This window comes from Salvelinus fontinalis, chromosome 38 (assembly GCF_029448725.1).
Source record: "Salvelinus fontinalis isolate EN_2023a chromosome 38, ASM2944872v1, whole genome shotgun sequence".
NCBI classification, from domain to species: Eukaryota; Metazoa; Chordata; class Actinopteri; order Salmoniformes; family Salmonidae; genus Salvelinus; species Salvelinus fontinalis.
The window spans coordinates 25,311,537-25,331,217 of record NC_074702.1 but is presented as its reverse complement, the minus strand read 5'-3'; the positions used below and the strand labels follow the sequence as shown (position 1 = coordinate 25,331,217).

The following is a 19,681-nucleotide window of genomic DNA, read 5'->3' as shown; positions in this document are numbered from 1 at the left end:
GTGAATGATCATTTAGCCTACTGCTTAGACATAAAATGCACTAAGTGCCTTAAGTTACAGTTTCCTGATTCAGTACATGACAAGGCCATGAACCAAAGTCCTGCAGCTAGCAGATAACTGAGCCCATCCCTAGATGGGAGGGCCTTGAGGGGATTCTGAAGTGAGTCTGCAGGGAACCTGAGGCCTCTGGCTGCCTGCCTGTCCTAGAGAGGAGAAAGATAGAGAGCAGAGCACTGACCTGCAGCTGTCCCAGTCAGACTCCCTGCTCAGCAGACCCCTGAGGGACCAGCGTGAACGCCAGCCGGGAGACGAGCTACGTGACCAGGAGGTACTAGACGACGGGGGTAGCAAGAGGTCCGGGGAAGGGCCCAGGACCGCGTCCTCCACGTGGGGTGGCAATAGGGGTGAAGGGAGAAGTGAGGGGCTTCTTTGAGCAGTGCTCCCCCTCACCCTCCCCTCCTCCTCAGTGCCGTCCCAACAGGGTTTGGGTGACTCCTCTTGTTCTCCATCTCGCCTCTTCTTGATCCGGGCTCTGCTCCGGTGGGGGCGGGAGCACCGGTGGCGGCGGGGAGGCCGGGGGCTGGGAGAGCGAGACCAGGCATCGGTGTCTGAGGACGGGGGGAGGATTTTCAGCGTGGGGATGGGGACGAGCTGTGTCACGGAGCCGCCGCTTTCTGGTCCGGTGGTGGCCAGCACAGACATGGTCATCATTCTCAGAGCTTCTTCAGACCAATTGTTTTACTTCAAAGCACCCAGATGAATGATGCTGACACCAAGTTAGGATGTTGAGGAAGTCGGTCAGATCCTATCACAGCTTTTTGGTACGAATCAATTGTGGACTGGTCCTTGACAGCTAGGCTAACATTTGTGAATGTACCTCATGTTTCCAGTGACATCCAGATGGTGCAGTATGAAAGATCCCATTATGGAAGGCAGGTTTTATTCTCCATGGTAATGTAGGGCATGACAGTACTACACTAGGTTACAGCCGTTTAGCTTCACCCGCTAATTTTTGTCAATAATGTTGCAGCCAGGGTGGGGCCCTCATTGAATTTAATACAATGCAGTCTTCTTCTCAAATCTTTTCCAACTCTCCACCTCATGCTCTGTGCGCAGGGCTTTTTTTGCATCTTTTTGTCAGTCGTCTGTAGTTTTGTTCCTCACTTCCTCCTCTTCTTCTGCAACTCTCCCTCTGTCCGATGTCCCCGTCTCTCCTTCGATGCGCTTGCTCTCCCTTTTACCTTGAGCCAAGTTCACAGGGCGTGCAGTTTCACAATTGGTCTCATCATAGCTACAGTTGAACTTGCAGTGGGAGAGATAACGATCTATGTCCGGCTGTAGCAGGGGGCTGAGGAGAAGAGAGACTGTAGTATTGGCTAACAGTCTAATTCTCCCTTAATAGACAGAAAAAAAACTAACATGGTAGAAAATCAGTTTTCTGGACAAAAGATGATCCCAGTTACTTTGATACATGTTGATGTCTATTTCTATTGCTTTTGTGATCTGACTTCAAATGGTATCAGGAAGTACTGCATGACACAGACGGCTTGTGAATTATTGATCATCAGAGAGACAGATCGATGGAAGTTGTGTATTCCGTGTCCAATATCAGTGGTGTCTGATTGCTTTTGATGAATTGTTTGATTGGAAATTGCTGTTAGACAGATTTAGCAGGTTTGCTCCCTTCTGGTATTAAGTCAGTAAAAGTGATTATAGCGCGCACTTGGGATTTAAATGGAGAGTTTAAGCTATTCAAGCACTTTTTAAAAACATATACAATACGTACAACAATCCTTTATCCCATCTCAAAGATCAGCTCAAACACCCCAACAACACGTCAACATCTCCCCTCCTTCAAATCTCAAGGTCCAGCTCAACCACATTAACATCCCCTTTTCATTCTTAAAGCTGCAATATGTAACTTTTTGGGCGACCAGACAAATCGCATAGGATGTCTAAGAAACGGTAGATCTGTTCTATGTGTGCTATTTCTGTGCTTCCTGTTTTACTTTCGGTTTTGTACACCAGCTTCAATACAGCTGAAAATACAAAAATGTTGATTATGGGAAAAATATTTCACAGCGGTTTAGATGGTACAATGATTCTCTACACTATAAATCGCTTGTTTTGTCACAAACTGAAATGAGGCAACCTGGAAATGGTGGAGCGATTTTAATCGACAAAGCCAAATCAACTATCTCAGCCAGTCAGTCATGGCCAGCACTGATGATGACGAACATACATTATATTGTCAGACATACAGACATGATAATGTGTGTGTGTGTATATATATTGTCTAGCTGCTTTTGACCAATTCAATGCAGGCACCTGTTAAATTCAAGGCCCAAGCCCTACAGCGTATTTGCTCAACTGTTTGCTCAAGATAAATCTTGGCATGCTCTTGTTTGCTCAGAGTAATCAATGGTAATACTCGTGTGACCTCTCCATCTTTACTTCACACACAGCCATATCTTGTAAATTATCAATAAAACACACCAGAGATTCAGGTGGGCATTAAACAATCAACAGCAAGGACTTCCCCAAATCATGTTTTCGTAGGTGCAATAGTAACCTGTCTCCAGTCTTAAAAGTCATGATGACACAAATGCATGGGTAAAATAGGATCATGGCATTGATGACAACAATTCTGTTCAGACAGGGCCAAAAAGTTACTGGGTAACAGTTGGGTTTCTAATATTCACAACTTCAAACGGGTTTCAATACAGTAACGGTATCCAGTCAGTATTCAATACAGTCTGTCTAGTTAGCTAACTAGTACTTGGTCGGTACAATAAAAATACATTAGTATTGTAACTAGTTAGCTCAAATTAGCCTAGCTAACTGGCTTGCTAAGCGTTCAATATCTTCAGAGCCTCTGAGGAAGTTGCAAACAACGTGCTTCTACATCTGATTTGCTTGCTGTTTGGGGGTTTAGGCATCTGCTGATGCAAACAGGGCTTTGTAAATACATTTGATTGATTGCACAACACAAACTTTAAACGGTTAACCGTTGCATTCAGTCCTACCTCCCATTTGATGAATTTCCCCCATTTCGATTATCTTGCTCGGCTTCGAAGACAAGCCGAGCGACAGTGCGAGGAGCGATATTAAAATCCACTTTTTCACAGGATCCCATTAGCAGCATCCTTTTGAGAAGTAAAACCCTCCACTCCTGCTGCCAACACAGCAGGCAGCTCGCCGACAGAGACCTGACTGACAAGATAGCTAGTTAGCTAACCAAACTTCCTGGCTAAATATACACGTAGCTAGCTACTGGTGGAACATAGAAGCAGTCAGTGTATTGTTTATTCTGACATTTGCCTCGTTGAAGCGAGCTAACGGTTGGCTAGCTAACAACAACAACACCATTAATAGTTATACTAACGCCGTCGCATGCCAGCTAGCTAAGCACCGGGTAACGCGGTTCGTTGTCTGCTGGCTGATGGTCTGACGTTAACTGGCTTGCTAACGCTACCTACATTGCTTTCTGGTATTTCTTGTGCTTTTATCTAGTTGGCTTAAACATCGATAATGAGTCTTATATGGGAAACTTTAATGTTTCCCATTTTTGTGTCTAGCACTTAAGTTGTTGGCTAAATAACTTCTGCAAGACAAAAATCGATCGAACCGAAAAGCGGAATCTCAACAGAGCCAAACAAAAACTTTGAAGAGGGGGGCATCAACAGTCATATATATTAGTATATTTCCCGACTACTTCTAAAATGTAACATTATGTTCCGAAGCAACAAAAATATCAAACTGTGGGTTGATGTTTCTCTAAATGCTTTAAAATATTGCTAAATAATAATACATTGTTACATAACACTTTTTAACTATAACCCAAACCTCAAAACTTGTGGTACAGTCTGGTTATAAGAATGCTGGAGGACAAATAACGGGTTCTCATGATGATGGGAAGCACTTTAAGCGAATCAGACGAAGCTATATCCTAGTAGGGCGGGCTTAAAACGGTGAAACTTTATTCAGCCAAAGGTTACTGAATCAACGCCATCTCAACGATCAACACTAGAATACAAATAGCATTGGAAGCGCACATAACAATCTGTCAATCTGTAATGTCTCTCAATTAATGACTTAATACCATGGGAGCTGTTTAAACCAAGTCCAATAATGCATATAGAAATGTATAGAAGGGCAGGAATAGACTTGTTGCGCCCTCTTGTGATTCAAATATGTGCAGTCACAATAATGTTATGCAAAATGATGGACTTAAAACCACGCTTGAAACTTCACACAGGAAAAGTACAACTAAATACACAAATATTTAAATGACTATGAAACAACCTTGGTATTATGGATTAATATAGGTTTATTAGTCCGGATCTCACCTTTATGAGGTAGGTCACACTGGCCCACCATTGCTGCAACGCTTGCGTGTGTATGCTGCTATCGGCTAGTCTCTCTGAGCTGTAACTGATTAATTTCGGGCGGAGCTGAGAGATACTTTATCCATATAGTCGAATACTTCGCGGCTGCAGGCGCCTGGGCGAAGGACAGGTCACCTTGTTCTGGAAGAAGACTGAAAGCAAGAAGGGGATATTGACAAGGAAAAAGAGCATTTGGTTTCACCACTTGGACATTATATCAGAGAGATAACAGACACAATACTGTTACCTATTTTTATACTACTACTAATAATAACAATAATAATTAATAATAATAATTTTAGTAGCCGAAAAAGATGTATGATATAAAGGTGTAATATTTAGGTTACTATGAAAGTGCAATGGTCAACAGATCAAGATGGTCAACATCAAGATCAATGTTCGTGTATGGCATCTAGACAGGGGCAGAGACATGGACAGTGTTCATGCATGTGACAATATTTATTTATATAAGTAAATTCAATATGCTCTCTCTGCTCACCCTCGTTTCTGTGTAGGCCTATATTGTATAAGTGCATGTGTACCTAGGCTATAACGTGACAAATACGTAAGTAATGCTGTCTTAGCGTTACCTCAAAAACTTTATCACAAGATTTTGAAGAAATAGACTGCTTTGTCTACAGTTTGTCTACATCATGATTGATACTTCAGAGACAGGTGGGCTACAGGGCTATATGTAAAATGCTTAGAAAGATCAAATCAATAGTCTAATCAATAAATTACGTTGGTATGTTCGTTTGTTACATTTAATATGATAAATTAACCAAATGAAACAAATCTATCACACTATTATGGTCCATACCTGAATAATGTTGCTGGTAAAAGCTGCTCCTCTCACAGGTGTTTATTAGTTTCACTCAAGCTTCAGTTTATCAGACTATTTCACAAGACAATTTTCCCGGAGAATAGCCAATACTGGTCGCAATTACTTAGCATTTTCAGAATTCACTCTTTGGTTTACATCTTTGCACTTCATGGTAATTACATTCCGTTAGAAACACTTGGACAGCTCCAGTTCCATGGTGCCAACGATTCAACGAGAATCTGAGATTGTGCCTGCGCCAACCACTTCACGTCAAAGAGAGATGTGTTGCTGAACCCTTCCCTTCGCAGATTGGGGAACTAGAAACCCGATCTGGGCTAAAAATAAAAAACACCAGCATGTGTGGTTTGGAATAAAGAGAGGGGAGGTGTGTGTGTCCTATACAGGAGTGGTGAAAGCAACATAACAAATGGATGTCTTCCCCTCCCCCCTCTACATCAACAGGCATCAGTTTCATACACAACTGTAACTGTGTTTATCATGAGTCAATATTTGTTTTAAAGCTTTAAAGTTGACAACCCTCAAGGCCTAAGTATACTTGTGTGTGTGTGTGTGTGTGTGTGTGTGGCTACATCACATGAGAATGTCCTAGACATCCAGAACATACAAATAAGACCTAGACATTCCCTGACAGAGATTAATTGCATCTCTTGTTATTGCGCATATCAAATTACTGTACATCAGTAGAGCACATTTCATTAACCAGCTGAGATTTCCTCACATAACAAATACATTTCAAAACATTTGAGGTATACATGTGTACATACAGACAAGGTAAAGAGGTGATGGACGGCATGTTATTAGATCCTCATAGGCTATCTGCTCCTTGTGTCTTTTTGTCATTATGTTGTCCTTCAGTCATCTGTTTTGTTGACCTTGCCTTCTATTGCAATAGCCTTGTGTTTCCAAGTAATTTGGCATTGAATGAGCTTCAGAATCCTGATAAAAGATATCTGAGGACATCTGATACATCTTGTTGATGCTGAGTCAACCCTTCCTGTGCATCAGACTGACAGTTGAAAAAAAAGTTAGCTTTGCCAAGGGAGTTATTAGAAATAGAATAGAATACAATAGAATATAATAACTTCATTTTCCATCCCACTTCTGTCACTAATAGGAAAGGCCAACAATGACAAATACATTCATGGATTGTTTGATATTCTGGAACATTATAGAGTTTTGCATCATGTGTGTCCTATAGGCAAACTATACACAGGCACACATTTGAATACACATACGCATGTCTGTATCTTGCCTCATTTGCTTAACAAATTTGATATTATATCACATTTCCTGGTCAGTGATATTAAACTGAATATTTATTTATTTTATTCTCTACATTTAGAGTGTGGACAACATGTTTATCAAAATAATCTTCCTTCATAACCAAACTGTTAATTGGACAATGTGCATTACAACTGCAATTTTATTATTGCCTATAGGGTCCATCTATTCTCAGAGATTTAAACCATAATTGACAGACCATTCAATCAAAACGTTAGGCCACTGAAAGAATCCAAACAAATAACAATGTAATTGATGGATAAAATAAGAATCGTTTGCTCGTTAAATACCTCATAAGGATCAAACCCTTTTTTTCAATTTTCACCTAAAATAACATACCCAAATCTAACTGCCTGTAGCTCGGGACCTGAAGCAAGGATATGCAAATTCTTGATACGATTTGAAAGGGAACAATTTGAAGTTTGTGGGAATGTGAAATTAATTGAGGAGAATATAAAACATTCGATCTGGTAAAAGATAATACCAAGAAAAAAACATGTATTTTTGTACCATCATCTTTGAAATTAATTTAAGCTTCCTGCCTATATCAGATATGTCTATGTCCTGGGAAATGTTTTTGTTACTTACCTTACATCATGTTAATCACATTAGCCTACCTTAGCGTCAAAACAAAGCTTAAATGGTGCGTGCAAAAAAAACAGCACCATATGGTAATCAGTTGGGTATGATTTGCATTAAAAGGTTTGGATGGCTTGGCTATCATGCAATAGTACAGTCGTGGCCAAAAGTTTTGAGAATGACACAAATATACATTTTCACAAAGTCTGCTGCCTCAGTTTGTATGATGGTAATCTGCATATACTCCAGAATGTTATGAAGAGTGATCAGATGAATTGCAATTAATTGCAAAATCCCTCTTTGCCATGCAAATCAACTGAATCCCCCAAAAAACATTTCCACTGCATTTCAGCCCTGCCACAAAAGGACCAGCTGACATCATGTCAGTGATTCTCTCGTTAACACAGGTGTGAGTGTTGACGAGGACAAGGCTGGAGATCACTCTGTTATGCTGATTGAGTTCGAATAACAGACTGGAAGCTTCAAAAGGAGGGTGGTGCTTGGAATCATTGTTCTTCCTCTGTCAGCCATGGTTACCTGCATGGAAACACGTGCCGTCATCATTGCTTTGCATAAAAAGGGCTTCAAAGGGAAGGCTATTGCTGCCAGTAAGATTGCACCTAAATCAACCATATATTGGATCATCAAGAACTTCAAAGAGAGCGGTTCAATTGTTGTGAAGAAGGCTTCAGGGCGCCCAAGAAAGTCCAGCAAACACCAGGACCGTCTCCTAAAGTTGATTCAGCTGCGGGATCGGGGCACCACCAGTACAGAGCTTGCTCAGGAATGCCAGCAGGCAGGTGTGAGTGCATCTGCACACATAGTGAGGCGAAGACTTTTGGAGGATGGCCTGGTGTCAAGAAAGGCAGCAAAGAAGCCATTTCTCTCCAGGAAAAACATCAGGGACAGACTGATATTCTGAAAAAGGTACAGGGATTGGACTGCTGAGGACTGGGGTGAAGTCATTTCTCTGATGAATCCCCTTTCCGATTGTTTGGGGCATCCGGAAAAAAGCTTGTCCGGAGAAGACAAGGTGAGCTCTACCATCAGACCTGTGTCATGCCAACAGTAAAGCATCCTGAGACCATTCATGTGTGTGGTTGCTTCTCAGCCAAGGGAGTGGGCTCACTCACAATTTTGCACAAGAACACAGCCATGAATTAAGAATGGTACCAACACATCCTCTGAGAGCAACTTCTCCCAACCATCCAGGAACAGTTTGGTGATGAACAATGCCTTTTCCAGCACATTGCCATAAGGAAAAAGTGATAACTAAGTGGCTCAGGGAACAAAACATCAATATTTTGGGTCCATGGCCAGGAAACTCCTCAGACCTTAATCTCATTGAGAACTTGTGGTCAATCCTCAAGAGGCGGGTGGACAAACAAAACCCCACAAATTCTGACAAACTCCAAGCATTGATTATGCAAGAATGGGCTGCCATCAGTCAGGATGTTGCCCAGAAGTTAATTGACAGTTAATTGGACCATTTCAGTTTGTCCTTGATGTGTACGCCGAGGAACTTAAAACTTTCCACCTTCTCCACTACTGTCCCGTCGATGTGGATAGGGGGCCGCTCACTCTGCTGTTTCCTCGATCATCCTGAAGTCCACGATCATACCTCCCATTGGATAATGAATATATCACAGTGGAAAAGGAGATGGAGCTTACTGTGGTGGCCGAAGGTAATGGGGATCCCTCCCAGTGAACAATGTTTCTACTATCTCTTGCTTTTTAAATCAATCTCTATTTAATGGTCTTTGTTGTGTATGTGACAAAGTCCTGAAGTTCTTCCTTCTAGTTTTTCAGTCAATCTGACCACGCTGCATATCTAGACTATTTTCCCTCTTAGTAAAAAAAACGATGTCTCTTATGTAACACACATTTATGTGACAATAGGATGAATCCCAAAATACTGTTAAATATCCACATTTCCTTTTCTTACTTCCTCATCCCTACCAATTTAAAAAATGAGGCCATTAATCAGCTACTTAAAATAATTCCGATTCACCTTGAACTTTACATGTGCTCTATAGAAATGAAATGAATGTATACAGTAAAGTACACATGATCTCCGCATAGCACTCCCTCTCCTCTCCTTGCCAATCGGGAGCTGTTGTCGGTGGTGTCAGAGATCATGATGTACGTGCTGATCGTGGTGCTGCAGCTGTGGATGTTTGTGGTGCTGATCCACAGCTACAACGAGATCTGAGCTGAACACGAGCCGCAGGACGCCCGCAAAGCCTTGAGGGCCCAAGAACTGGCCCTAATAAACGAGTGAGAGCCCATCTTAACTATCTTCTAATGTATACTTCATACTGTGCAAATGTACAAACCACAGAGATTGTATCATTTGTGAAATAAAGGATGTCAATGGTACATATTCTCCATTCTACTCTATACCAGACACTGTAACTTCACTTTCTATGTCATTTTTTCTCTCGTCATCCCTCCATCTCTTTTACTTCCTGACCATTAACTCAGTCTATCTTTTGACATTTACAGACCTTTAGACTCAAAGGACAATTGTGATGGAGTGCCTCTGGAGTGACTTGTTACGGTGAGTTTGTTTTGAAATCCTCTCACATGATTGAAAGTGTGATTTTATAGGCTTGATTGTACCGTAGATTTAACTGTAGACCGCTGACTGTAGAGAATAAGTTGAATTACTTTCCCTAATCTAAATTAGAACACATTTTACAGCAATCAAAAGCTTTTTTGCATTGCTATTCTTAAAGCAGATGTTCGATCTTGATGTATTTTGTTTGTGTGTATCTAACAGGTAAACATCAAAGGTGGAGAACTCTGTCACAAGCAATTGTTACCACTACACTACTAGGCTATTACATCATAGAAACATAATTTGAATGTCTTAGCATAGTGTGTAACACATGCAGTTTACAATGTACTTGATTTACTGTACGAGGTAGTTGCAGCTGGCGTGAGTGGTGATTAGATTGACAGGTGGTGCCGAATAGCCTTAGTGTGTCAACTCAAGAGAGAATGTCATCACGTGATGGATCAACAGTTCTGACAAAGCTCTGATTGCAGATGGTTCCACCTAAGCTACATAGAACGCTTTGGCAGGAACAACCGTGCATCTACATAGATAGATCTCATCTGAAACCATGTTGTTTCAGGTTTTTTTTAATCGCTTTGGTGCTATTTTCACAACTCTTAATCCAAAACTCCAAGCTGCTCACACTTGTAATGCAGCAAGTCTTTCATTCAAAACCTGTCATTATGCATTCATTTGGATTATAAACATATCTCGCCACACAACCATTGACTCAAGTTTATTGTGAAATGTAATGAGAATTGGTTTAAATCACCAAAACACAACGATATCTTTTCAAATTAGTCGTTGTAATTACTAGTTAATCCAATAGCAAACCACGCAAGATACGTGTTTCAAATCGCCCTTAGAAGTGCTGATTGCATCATAGATAAACTGTCTGTAATCAAATGTAAGAAATTAAATTAAAATAAAACTACGTTTAGCATGCATTCATTTGCATCAAGCCTGTCTTGTGCATTTGGCCATAAATTCTCATCGACAAGTGAATGTCATTGTTCATGCATTGCGGTAAAAATCTTTTGGTAAGGCAAATCCATGCTTGATATTGGTCTGCATTGATGGTGTCACATGCCTCATCCATGGCCAGAACGCTCATGGGGTAAGTAATCGTAACCTTCTACCTCCAGGCTGAAAATAATTCCTCAATAGGGTTGAGGAAAAGAGAGTATGGAAGCAGGTATAGGGTCACAAATCAAATTGTATTGGTCACATACACATGGTCAACAGATGATAATGCGAGTGTAGCGAAATGCTTGTGCTTCTAGTTCCGACAGTGCAGTAATATCTAACAAGTAATCTAACAATTCCACAACAACTACCTAATACACACAAATATAAGTAAAGGGATGGAATAAGAATATGTACATATAAATATATGGATGAGCGATGACCGAGCAGCATGGGCAAGATGTAATAGATGTGTAGAATATCGTAAACTCAGCAAAAAAAGAAATGTCCTCTCACTGTCAACTGCGTTTATTTTCAGCAAACTTAACATGTGTAAATATTTGTATGAACATAACAAGATTCAACAACTGAGATAAGTTCCACAGACATGTGACTAACATAAATTGAATAATGTGTCCCTGAACAAAGGGGGGTCAAAATGAAAAGTAACAGTCAGTATCTGATGTGGCAACCAGCTGCATTAAGTACTGCAGTGCATCTCCTCCTCATGGACTGCACCAGATTTGCCAGTTCTTGCTGTGAGATGTTACCCCACTCTTCCACCAAGGCACCTGCAAGTTCCCGGACATTTCTGGGGGAAATGGCCCTAGCCCTCACCCTCTGATCCAACAGGTCCCAGACGTGCTCAATGGGATTGAGATCCGGGCTCTTCGCTGGCCATGGCAGAACACTGACATTCCTGTCTTGTAGGAAATCACACACAGAACAAGCAGTATGGCTGGTGGCATTGTCATGCTGGAGGGTCATGTCAGGATGAACCTGCAGGAAGGGTACCACATGAGGGAGGAGGATATCTTCCCTGTAACGCACAGTGTTGAGATTGCCTGCAATGACAACAAGCTCAGTAAGATGATGCTGTGACACACCACTACAGACCATGACGGACCCTCTACCTCCAAATTGATCCCGCTCCAGAGTACAGGCCTCGGTGTAACGCTCATTCCTTCGACGATAAACGCAAATCTGATCATCACCCCTGGTGAGACAAAACCGTGACTCGTCAGTGAAGAACACTTTTTGCTAGACCTGTCTGCAACGTGGGTTTGTGCCCATAGGTGATGTTGTTGCCGGTGATCTCTGGTGAGGACTTGCCTTACAACAGGCCTACAAGCCCTCAGTCCAGACTCTCTCAGCCTATTGCGGACAGTCTGAGCACTGATGGAGGGATTGTGCGTTCCTGGTGTAACTCGGGCAGTTGTTGTTGCCATCCTGTACCTCTCCCGCAGGTGTGATGTGCGGATGTACCGATCCTGTGCAGGTGTTGTTACACGTGGTCTGCCACTGCGAGGATGATCAGCTGTCCGTCATGTCTCCCTGTAGCGCTGTCTTAGGCATCTCACAGGACGGACATTGCAATGTATTGCCCTGGCCACATCTGCAGTCCTCATGCCTCCTTGCACCAAGCTTCACACAGATGAGCAGGGACCGTGGGCATCTTTCTTTGGTGTTTTTCAGAGTCAGTAGAAAGGCCTCTTTAGTGTCCTAAGTTTTCATAACTGTGACCTTAATTGCCTACCGTCTGTAAGCTGTTAGTATCTTAACGACCGTTCCACAGGTGCATGTTCATTATTTGTTTATAATTCATTGAACAAGCATGTGAAACAGTGCTTAAACCCTTTACAATGAAGATCTGTGAAGTTATTTGGATTTTTATGAATTATCTTTGAAAGACAGTGTCCTGAAAAAGGGACGTTTCTTTTTTTGCTGAGTTTCTATACATATGAGATGAGTAATGCAAGATATGTAAACATTATTAAAATGGCATTCGTTAAAGTGACTAGTGATCCGTTTATTAAAGTGGCCAATGATTCTGAGTCTGTATGTAGGCAGCAGCCTCTCTGTGTCAGTGATGGCTGTTTAACAGTCTGATGGCCTTGAGATAGAAGCTGTTTTTCAGTCTCGGTCCCAGCTTTGATGTACCTGTACTGACCTCGCCTTCTGGACGGTAGCGGGGTGAACAGGCAGTGGCTCGGGTGGTTGTTGTCCCTGATGATCTTTTTGGCTTTCCTGTGACATCGGGTGCTGTAGGTGTCCTGGAGGGCAGGTAGTTTGCCCCCAGTCATGCGTTGTGCAGACCGCACCACCCTCTGGAGAGCCTTACAGTTGATGACGGTGCAGTTGGCGTACAAGGCGGTGATACAGCCCGACCGGATGCTCTCAATTGTGCATTTGTAAAAGTTTGGATTTTAGGAGACAAGCCGAATTTCTTCAGCCTCCTGAGGTTGAAGAGGCGCTGCTGCGCCTTCTTCACCACGCTGTCTGTGTGGGTGGACCATTTCAGTTTGTCCGTGATGTGTTCGCTGAGGAACTTAAAACTTTCCACCTTCTCCACTGCTGTCCCGCCGATGTGGATAGGGGGGTGCTCCCTCTGCTGTTTCTTGAAGTCCACAATCATCTCCTTTGTTTTGTTGATGTTGAGTGAGAGGTTGTTTTCCTGACACCACACTCTGAGCGCCCTCACCTCCTCCCTGTAGGCTGTCTCGTCGTTGATGGTAATCAAGCCCACTACTGTTGTGTCGTCTGCAAACTTGATGATTGAGTTGGAGGCGTGCATGGCCACGCAGTCATGGGTGAACAGGGTAGTACAGGAGGGGGCTGAGCACACACCTCTGTGGGGCCCCAGTGTTGAGGATCAGCGAAGATGTTGTTTCCTACCTTCACCACCTGGGGGCGGCCCATCAGAAAGTTCAGGACTCAATTGCACAGGGCGGGGCTGAGACCCAGGGCCTCAAGCTTAATGATGAGCTGTAGTCGATGAACAGCATTCTTACATAGGTATTTTTCTTGTCCAGATGGGATAGGGCAGTGTGCAGTGTGATGGTGATTGCATCGTCTGTGGACCTATTGGGGCGGTATGCAAATTTAAGTGGGTCTAGGGTGGCAGGTAAGGTGGTGATAAGATCCTTGACTTGTCTCACAAAGCACTTCATGATGACAGAAGTGAGAGCTATGGGCGATAGTCATTTAGTTCAGTTATCTTTGCCTTCTTGGGTACAGGAACAATGGTGGCCATCTTGAAGCATGTGGGGACAGCAGACTGGGATATGGAGAGATTGAATATGTCCGTAAACACACAAGCCAGCTGGTCTGTGCATGCTCTGAGGACGCGGCTAGAGATGCCGTCTGGGCCGTCAACCTTGCGAGGATTAACATGTTTAAATGTCTTACTCAAGTCGGCCATGGAGAGGGAGGGTTCGCAGTCCTTGGCAGCGGGCCGCATCGGTGGCACTGTATTATCCTCAAAGCGGGCAAAGATGGTGTTTAGTTTGTCTGGAAGCAAGACGTCGGTGTATGTGACGAGCCAGGTTATCTTTTCGTAGTCCGTAATTGCCTGTAGACCCTGCCACATACAGTATGTCTTGTATCTGAGCATTTGAAATTGCGATTCCACTTTGTCCCTATACCGACATTTTGCTTGTTTAATTGCCTTGCCTAGGGAATAAGTACACTGTTTATATTCGGCCATATTTCCAGTCATCTTTCCATGGTTAAATGCAGTGGTTCGCGCCTTCAGTTTTGCGCGAATGCCGCCATCCATCCATGGTTTCTGGTTAGGCTCGGTTTTAATAGTCATAGTGGGTACAACATCTTCAAATCACTTAGGATTGAGGCCAGGGCTTTGTGATGGCCACTCCAATACCTTGACTTTGTTGTCCTTAAGCCATTTTGCCACAACTTTGGAAGTATGCTTGGGGTCATTGTCTATTTGGAAGACCCATTTGCGACCAAGCTTTAACTTCCTGACTGATGTCTTGAGATGTTGCTTCAATATATCCACATAATTTTCCTACCTTATGATGCCATCTATTTTGTGAAGTGCACCAGTCCCTCCTGCAGCAAAGCACCCCCACAACATGATGCTGCCACCCCCACTTCACTGTTGGGATGGTGTTCTTCGGCTTGCAAGCCTCTCCCTTTTTCCTCCAAACATAACGATGGTCATTATTGCCAAACAGTTCTATTTTTGTTTCATCAGACCAGAGGACATTTCTCCAAAAAGTATGATCTTTGTCCCCATGTGCAGTTGCAAACCGTAGTCTGTCTTTTATGGTGGTTATGGAGCAGTGGCTTCTTCCTTGCTGAGCGGCCTTTCAGGTTATGTCGATATAGGACTCGTTTTACTGTGGAAATAGATACTTTTGTACCTGTTTCCTCCAGTATCTTCACAAGGTCCTTTGCTGTTGTGCTGGGATTGATTTGCACTTTACGCACCAAAGTACGTTCATCTCTAGGAGACAGAAAGCGTCTCCTTCCTGAGCGGTATGACGGCTGCGTGCTCCCATCGTGTTTATACTTGCGTACTATTGTTTGTACAGATGAACGTGGTACCTTCAGGCGTTTGGAAATAGCTCCCAAGGATGCACCAGACTTGTGGAGGCCTACGATTGTTTTTCTGAGGTCTTGGCTGATTTATTTTGATTTTCCGATGTCAAGCAAAGAGGCACTGAGTTTGAAGGTAGGCCTTGAAACACATCCACAGGTACACCTCCAATAGACTCAAATGATGTCAATTAGCCTATCAGAAGTTTCTAAAGCCATGACATCATTCTTCTGTAATTTTCCAAGCTGTTTGAAGGCACAGTCAACTTAGTGCATGTAAACTTCTGACCCACTAGAATTGTGATACAGTGAATTATAAGTGAAATAATCTGTCTGTAAACAATTGTTGGAAAAATTACTTGTGTCATGCACAAAGTAGATGTCCTAACCGACTTGCCAAAACTATAGTTTGTTAACAAGAAATTTGTGAAGTGGTTGAAAAACGAGTTTTAATTACTCCAACCTAAGTGTATGTAAACTTCCGAATTCAACTGTATATATATATATATATATATATATATATATATATATATATATATATATATATGTTTGTTTTTTGGTGGGGGCTTGCCTGTTTTGGATGCTATTTTGGCATTAATATGTGTCACATATCAGTTTGCAAACAATGTAAAAGAATATATATATATCACTGAGTTAATAAAGCCACATACACACGGTCTATTTTTTGTTTTCTTGAGTAAGGCAGCTCCAATATGCAGGTGTTTCAGACTAGCTCAGTGCTTTCTGTGGTGGTGGGGCAAGCCAGCTGTCAGGGTTGTGTGCGGAGAATATTCGGAGTCAAGCGCAGGACACAGGTGTTGAGCGAAACCACAGTGTTTTACTCAAAAATTTAGGCAAAAGTTCCAGAACTGGAAATAATCACAAACACACACAACCACTAACGCACAAACAATCACGGACAAAACAGAAATGAAAGCCAGAGGATTAAATAGGGAACATGGGGGAATTGTAACCAGGTGTGTATAATACAGACAAAACAAAACAAAACTGAAAAATGGATCGATGGTGACTAGAAAGCCGGTGACGTCGACCGCCGAACACCACCCGAACAAGGAGAAGGGCCGACTTCGGCGGAAGTCGTAACAGTACCCGCCCCTTGACGCGCGGCTCCAGCAGCGCGACGACACCGGCCTCGGGGACGACCCGGAGGGCGAGGTGCAGGGCGATCCGGGTGGAGACGGTGAAACTCTTGTAACATGGACGGATCTAGAATGTCCTCCACCGGTACCCAGCATCTCTCCTCCGGACCGTACCCCTCCCACTCCACGAGGTACTGAAGGCCCCTCGCCCGACGTCTAGAATCCATGATGGCCCTTACGATATACGCCGGGACCCCCTCGATGTCAAGAGGGGGCGGAGGAACCTCCCGCACCTCAGACTGCTGGAGCGGACCAGCCACCACCGGCCTGAGGAGAGACACATGGAACGAGGGATTAATACGGTAATCAGGGGGGAGTTGTAACCTATAACAAACCTCGTTCAGTCTCCTCAGGACTTTAAATGGCCCCACAAACCGCGGACCCAGCTTCCGGCAGGGCAGGTGAAGGGGTAGGTTTCGGGTCGAGAGCCAGACCCGATCCCCCGGTGCATACAACGGGGCCTCACTGCGGTGGCGGTCGGCACTCGCCTTTTGTCTCCTGATGGCCCGTTGTAACCGCACATGGGCAGCGTTCCAAGTCTCCTCTGAGTGCCGAAAACCATTCATCCACCGCAGGAGCCTCAATCTGGCTCTGATGCCATGGTGCCAGGACCGGCTGGTAACCTAGCACACACTGAAACGGTGAAGGGTTGGTAGAGGAGTGGCGGAGGGAGTTTTGGGCCATCTCCGCCCCGGGGATGTAAGCTGCCCACTCCCCCGGCCGGTCCTGGCAATAGGAGCTCAGAAACCTACCCACATCCTGGTTGACTCTTTCCACCTGCCCGTTGCTCTCGGGGTGGAAACCTGAGGTAAGGCTGACCGAGATCCCCAGGCGTTCCATAAACGCCCTCCAGACTCTAGACGTAAATTGGGGACCCCGATCAGAAACTATATCCTCAGGCACCCCGTAGTGCCGGAATAGGTGGGTGAACAGAGCCTCCGCAGTTTGTAGAGCCGTAGGGAGACCGGGCAAAGGAAGGAGACGACAGGACTTAGAAAACCGATCCACAAAGACCAGGATCGTGGTGTTACCCCGCGACGGGGGAAGATCCGTCACAAAATCGACCGATAGGTGTGACCACGGTCGCTGTGGAACGGGAAGGGGTTGTAATTTCCCTCTGGGTAGATGTCTAGGTGCCTTGCACTGTGCACATACCGAACAGGAGGAAACATAAACCTGCACGTCCTTAGCTAAAGTGGGCCACCAGTACTTCCCAGCAAGGAAGCGCACCGTCCGACCGATACCAGGATGACCAGAGGAGGGTGACGTATGAGCCCAACAGATCAAACGATCGCGGACATCAAACGGAATGTACAGACGCCCAGCTGGACAGTCAGGTGGAATGGGCTCTGAACGTGACGCCCGTTCGATGTCCGCGTCCACCTCCCATACCACCAGGCGAGAGGCTGGAATGATGGGGGTGGGATCTGAGGACCTCTCCTCTCTATCATACAGCCGGGACAGTGTGTCTGCCTTAACGTTCTGGGAACCTGGTTTGTAGGAAAGGGTGAAATCAAAACGGGTGAAAAACATGACCCACCTTGCCTGGCGAGGGTTCATTCTCCTCGCCGCCCGGATGTACTCCAGATTGCGGTGGTCAGTCCAAATGAGAAAAGGGTGTCTTGCCCCCTCAAGCCAATGTCTCCACGCTTTCAAAGCCATGACAACAGCCAGCAACTCCCGGTCCCCCACATCATAGTTTCGCTCCGCCTGAGCTTTAGTGGCGTACCCGAGCGCTGAGACAGCACAGCCCCTTATCCCTGCCTCGGACGCGTCCACCTCAACTATGAATGCTAAGGAAGGATCAGGATGAGCCAGCACGGGAGCTGAGGTAAACAGAGCCTTCAGCTGACCAAACGCCCTGTCCGCCCCAGCTGTCCACTGCAGTCGCACCGGTCCTCCCTTCAGCAGTGAGGTAATGGGAGCCGCTACCTGACCAAAACCCCAGATAAATCTCCGGTAGTAGTTGGCAAACCCTAAAAACCACTGCACTTCCTTTACCGTGGTTGGAGTCGGCCAATTACGCACGGCTGAAATGCGGTCATTCTCCATCTCTACCCCTGACGCTGAAAAGCGGTACCCTATGAAGGAGATGGACTGTTGGAAGAACAGACATTTCTCAGCCTTGACGTACAGGTCATGCTCCAACAGTCGACCAAGCACCCTGCGCACTAGGGACACATGCTCGGCGCGTGTAGCGGAATATATTAGAATGTCATCTATATACACCACTACACCCTGCCCGTGCAGGTCCCTAAAGATCTCATCCACAAAGGATTGGAAGACTGATGGAGCATTCATTAACCCGTACGGCATGACGAGGTACTCATAATGCCCAGAAGTGGTGCTAAATGCTGTCTTCCACTCATCTCCCCCCTTGATACGCACCAGGTTGTAAGCGCTCCTGAGGTCCAATTTTGTGAAGAAGCGCGCCCCGTGTAATGACTCGGTCATACTGGCTATAAGTGGTAGCGGGTAACTGTATTTTATCATGATCTTATTTAATCCGCAATAATCAATACACGGGCGCAAACCTCCATCCTTCTTCTTCACAAAAAAGAAACTCGAGGAGACAGGTGAGATGGAAGGCCGAATGTATCCCTGTCCCAGAGATTCGGTGACATATGTCTCCATAGCCACCGTCTCCTCCTGTGACAGAGGATGCACGTGACTCCTGGGAAGTGTAGCGTCTACCAAGAGATCTATCGCACAATCCCCCGGTCGATGCGGTGGTAATTGAGTCGCCTTCTTCTTACAGAAGGCGAGTGCCAAATCGACATATTTGGGAGGAATGTGCATGGTGGAAACCTGGTTTGGACTTTCCACCGTAGTGGCACCTAAGGAAACACCTACACACCTCCCTGAACACTGACAGGACCATCCCTTGAGAGACCTCTGTTGCCACAAAATAATCGGATCATGAGAGGCCAACCAGGGAAGACCCAACACAACAGGAAATGCAGGAGTCGATCAGGAAGAGACTAATTCTCTCCTCGTGATCCCCCTGCGTTCTCATAGCGATGGGCGCTGTGACCTCCCCAACCAGCCCCGACCCCAAAGGACGACTATCTAAGGCATGTACAGGGAAGGGAACATCAACAGGAATAATAGGGAACCCTAAGCTATGAGCCAAAGAGCGGTCAATAAAGTTCCCAGCTGCGCCTGAATCTACTAGCGCCTTATGCTGGGGATGTGGGGAAAACTCAGGAAATTCTATAGGTAACCACATGTGTGCAACGGAAGGCTCTGGGTGAGTTATGTGCCTACTCACCTGAGACGACCCACCAGTGCTCCGCCTGCTACCTCGACTTCCAGGAGAAACACCCCAGCACCGGACAGCAGT

General features: G+C 44.8%; 1 protein-coding gene across 3 annotated transcripts in view; it reads right to left on the bottom strand.

Annotated features, from left to right (window-relative positions):
* The window catches only part of LOC129838157 (protein Aster-A-like), a 33,899-nt gene extending 29,409 nt beyond the window's left edge, over window positions 1-4,490 (bottom strand). Inside the window, exons 1-2 of one of the 3 annotated variants that reach the window (XM_055904916.1) lie at window positions 4,350-4,490; window positions 239-1,348 (exon numbers count right to left, since the gene is read on the bottom strand). In XM_055904916.1, the coding sequence (XP_055760891.1) occupies window positions 239-711 (473 nt within the window). In that variant the 5' untranslated portion in view covers window positions 712-1,348; window positions 4,350-4,490. Of the gene's footprint in view, window positions 1-238; window positions 1,349-3,026; window positions 3,661-4,349 lie in introns of those variants that run through there. The other 2 variants (XM_055904915.1, XM_055904918.1) reach the window with 2 other exon arrangements.
* Between the last annotated feature and the right edge of the window lie 15,191 nt (window positions 4,491-19,681).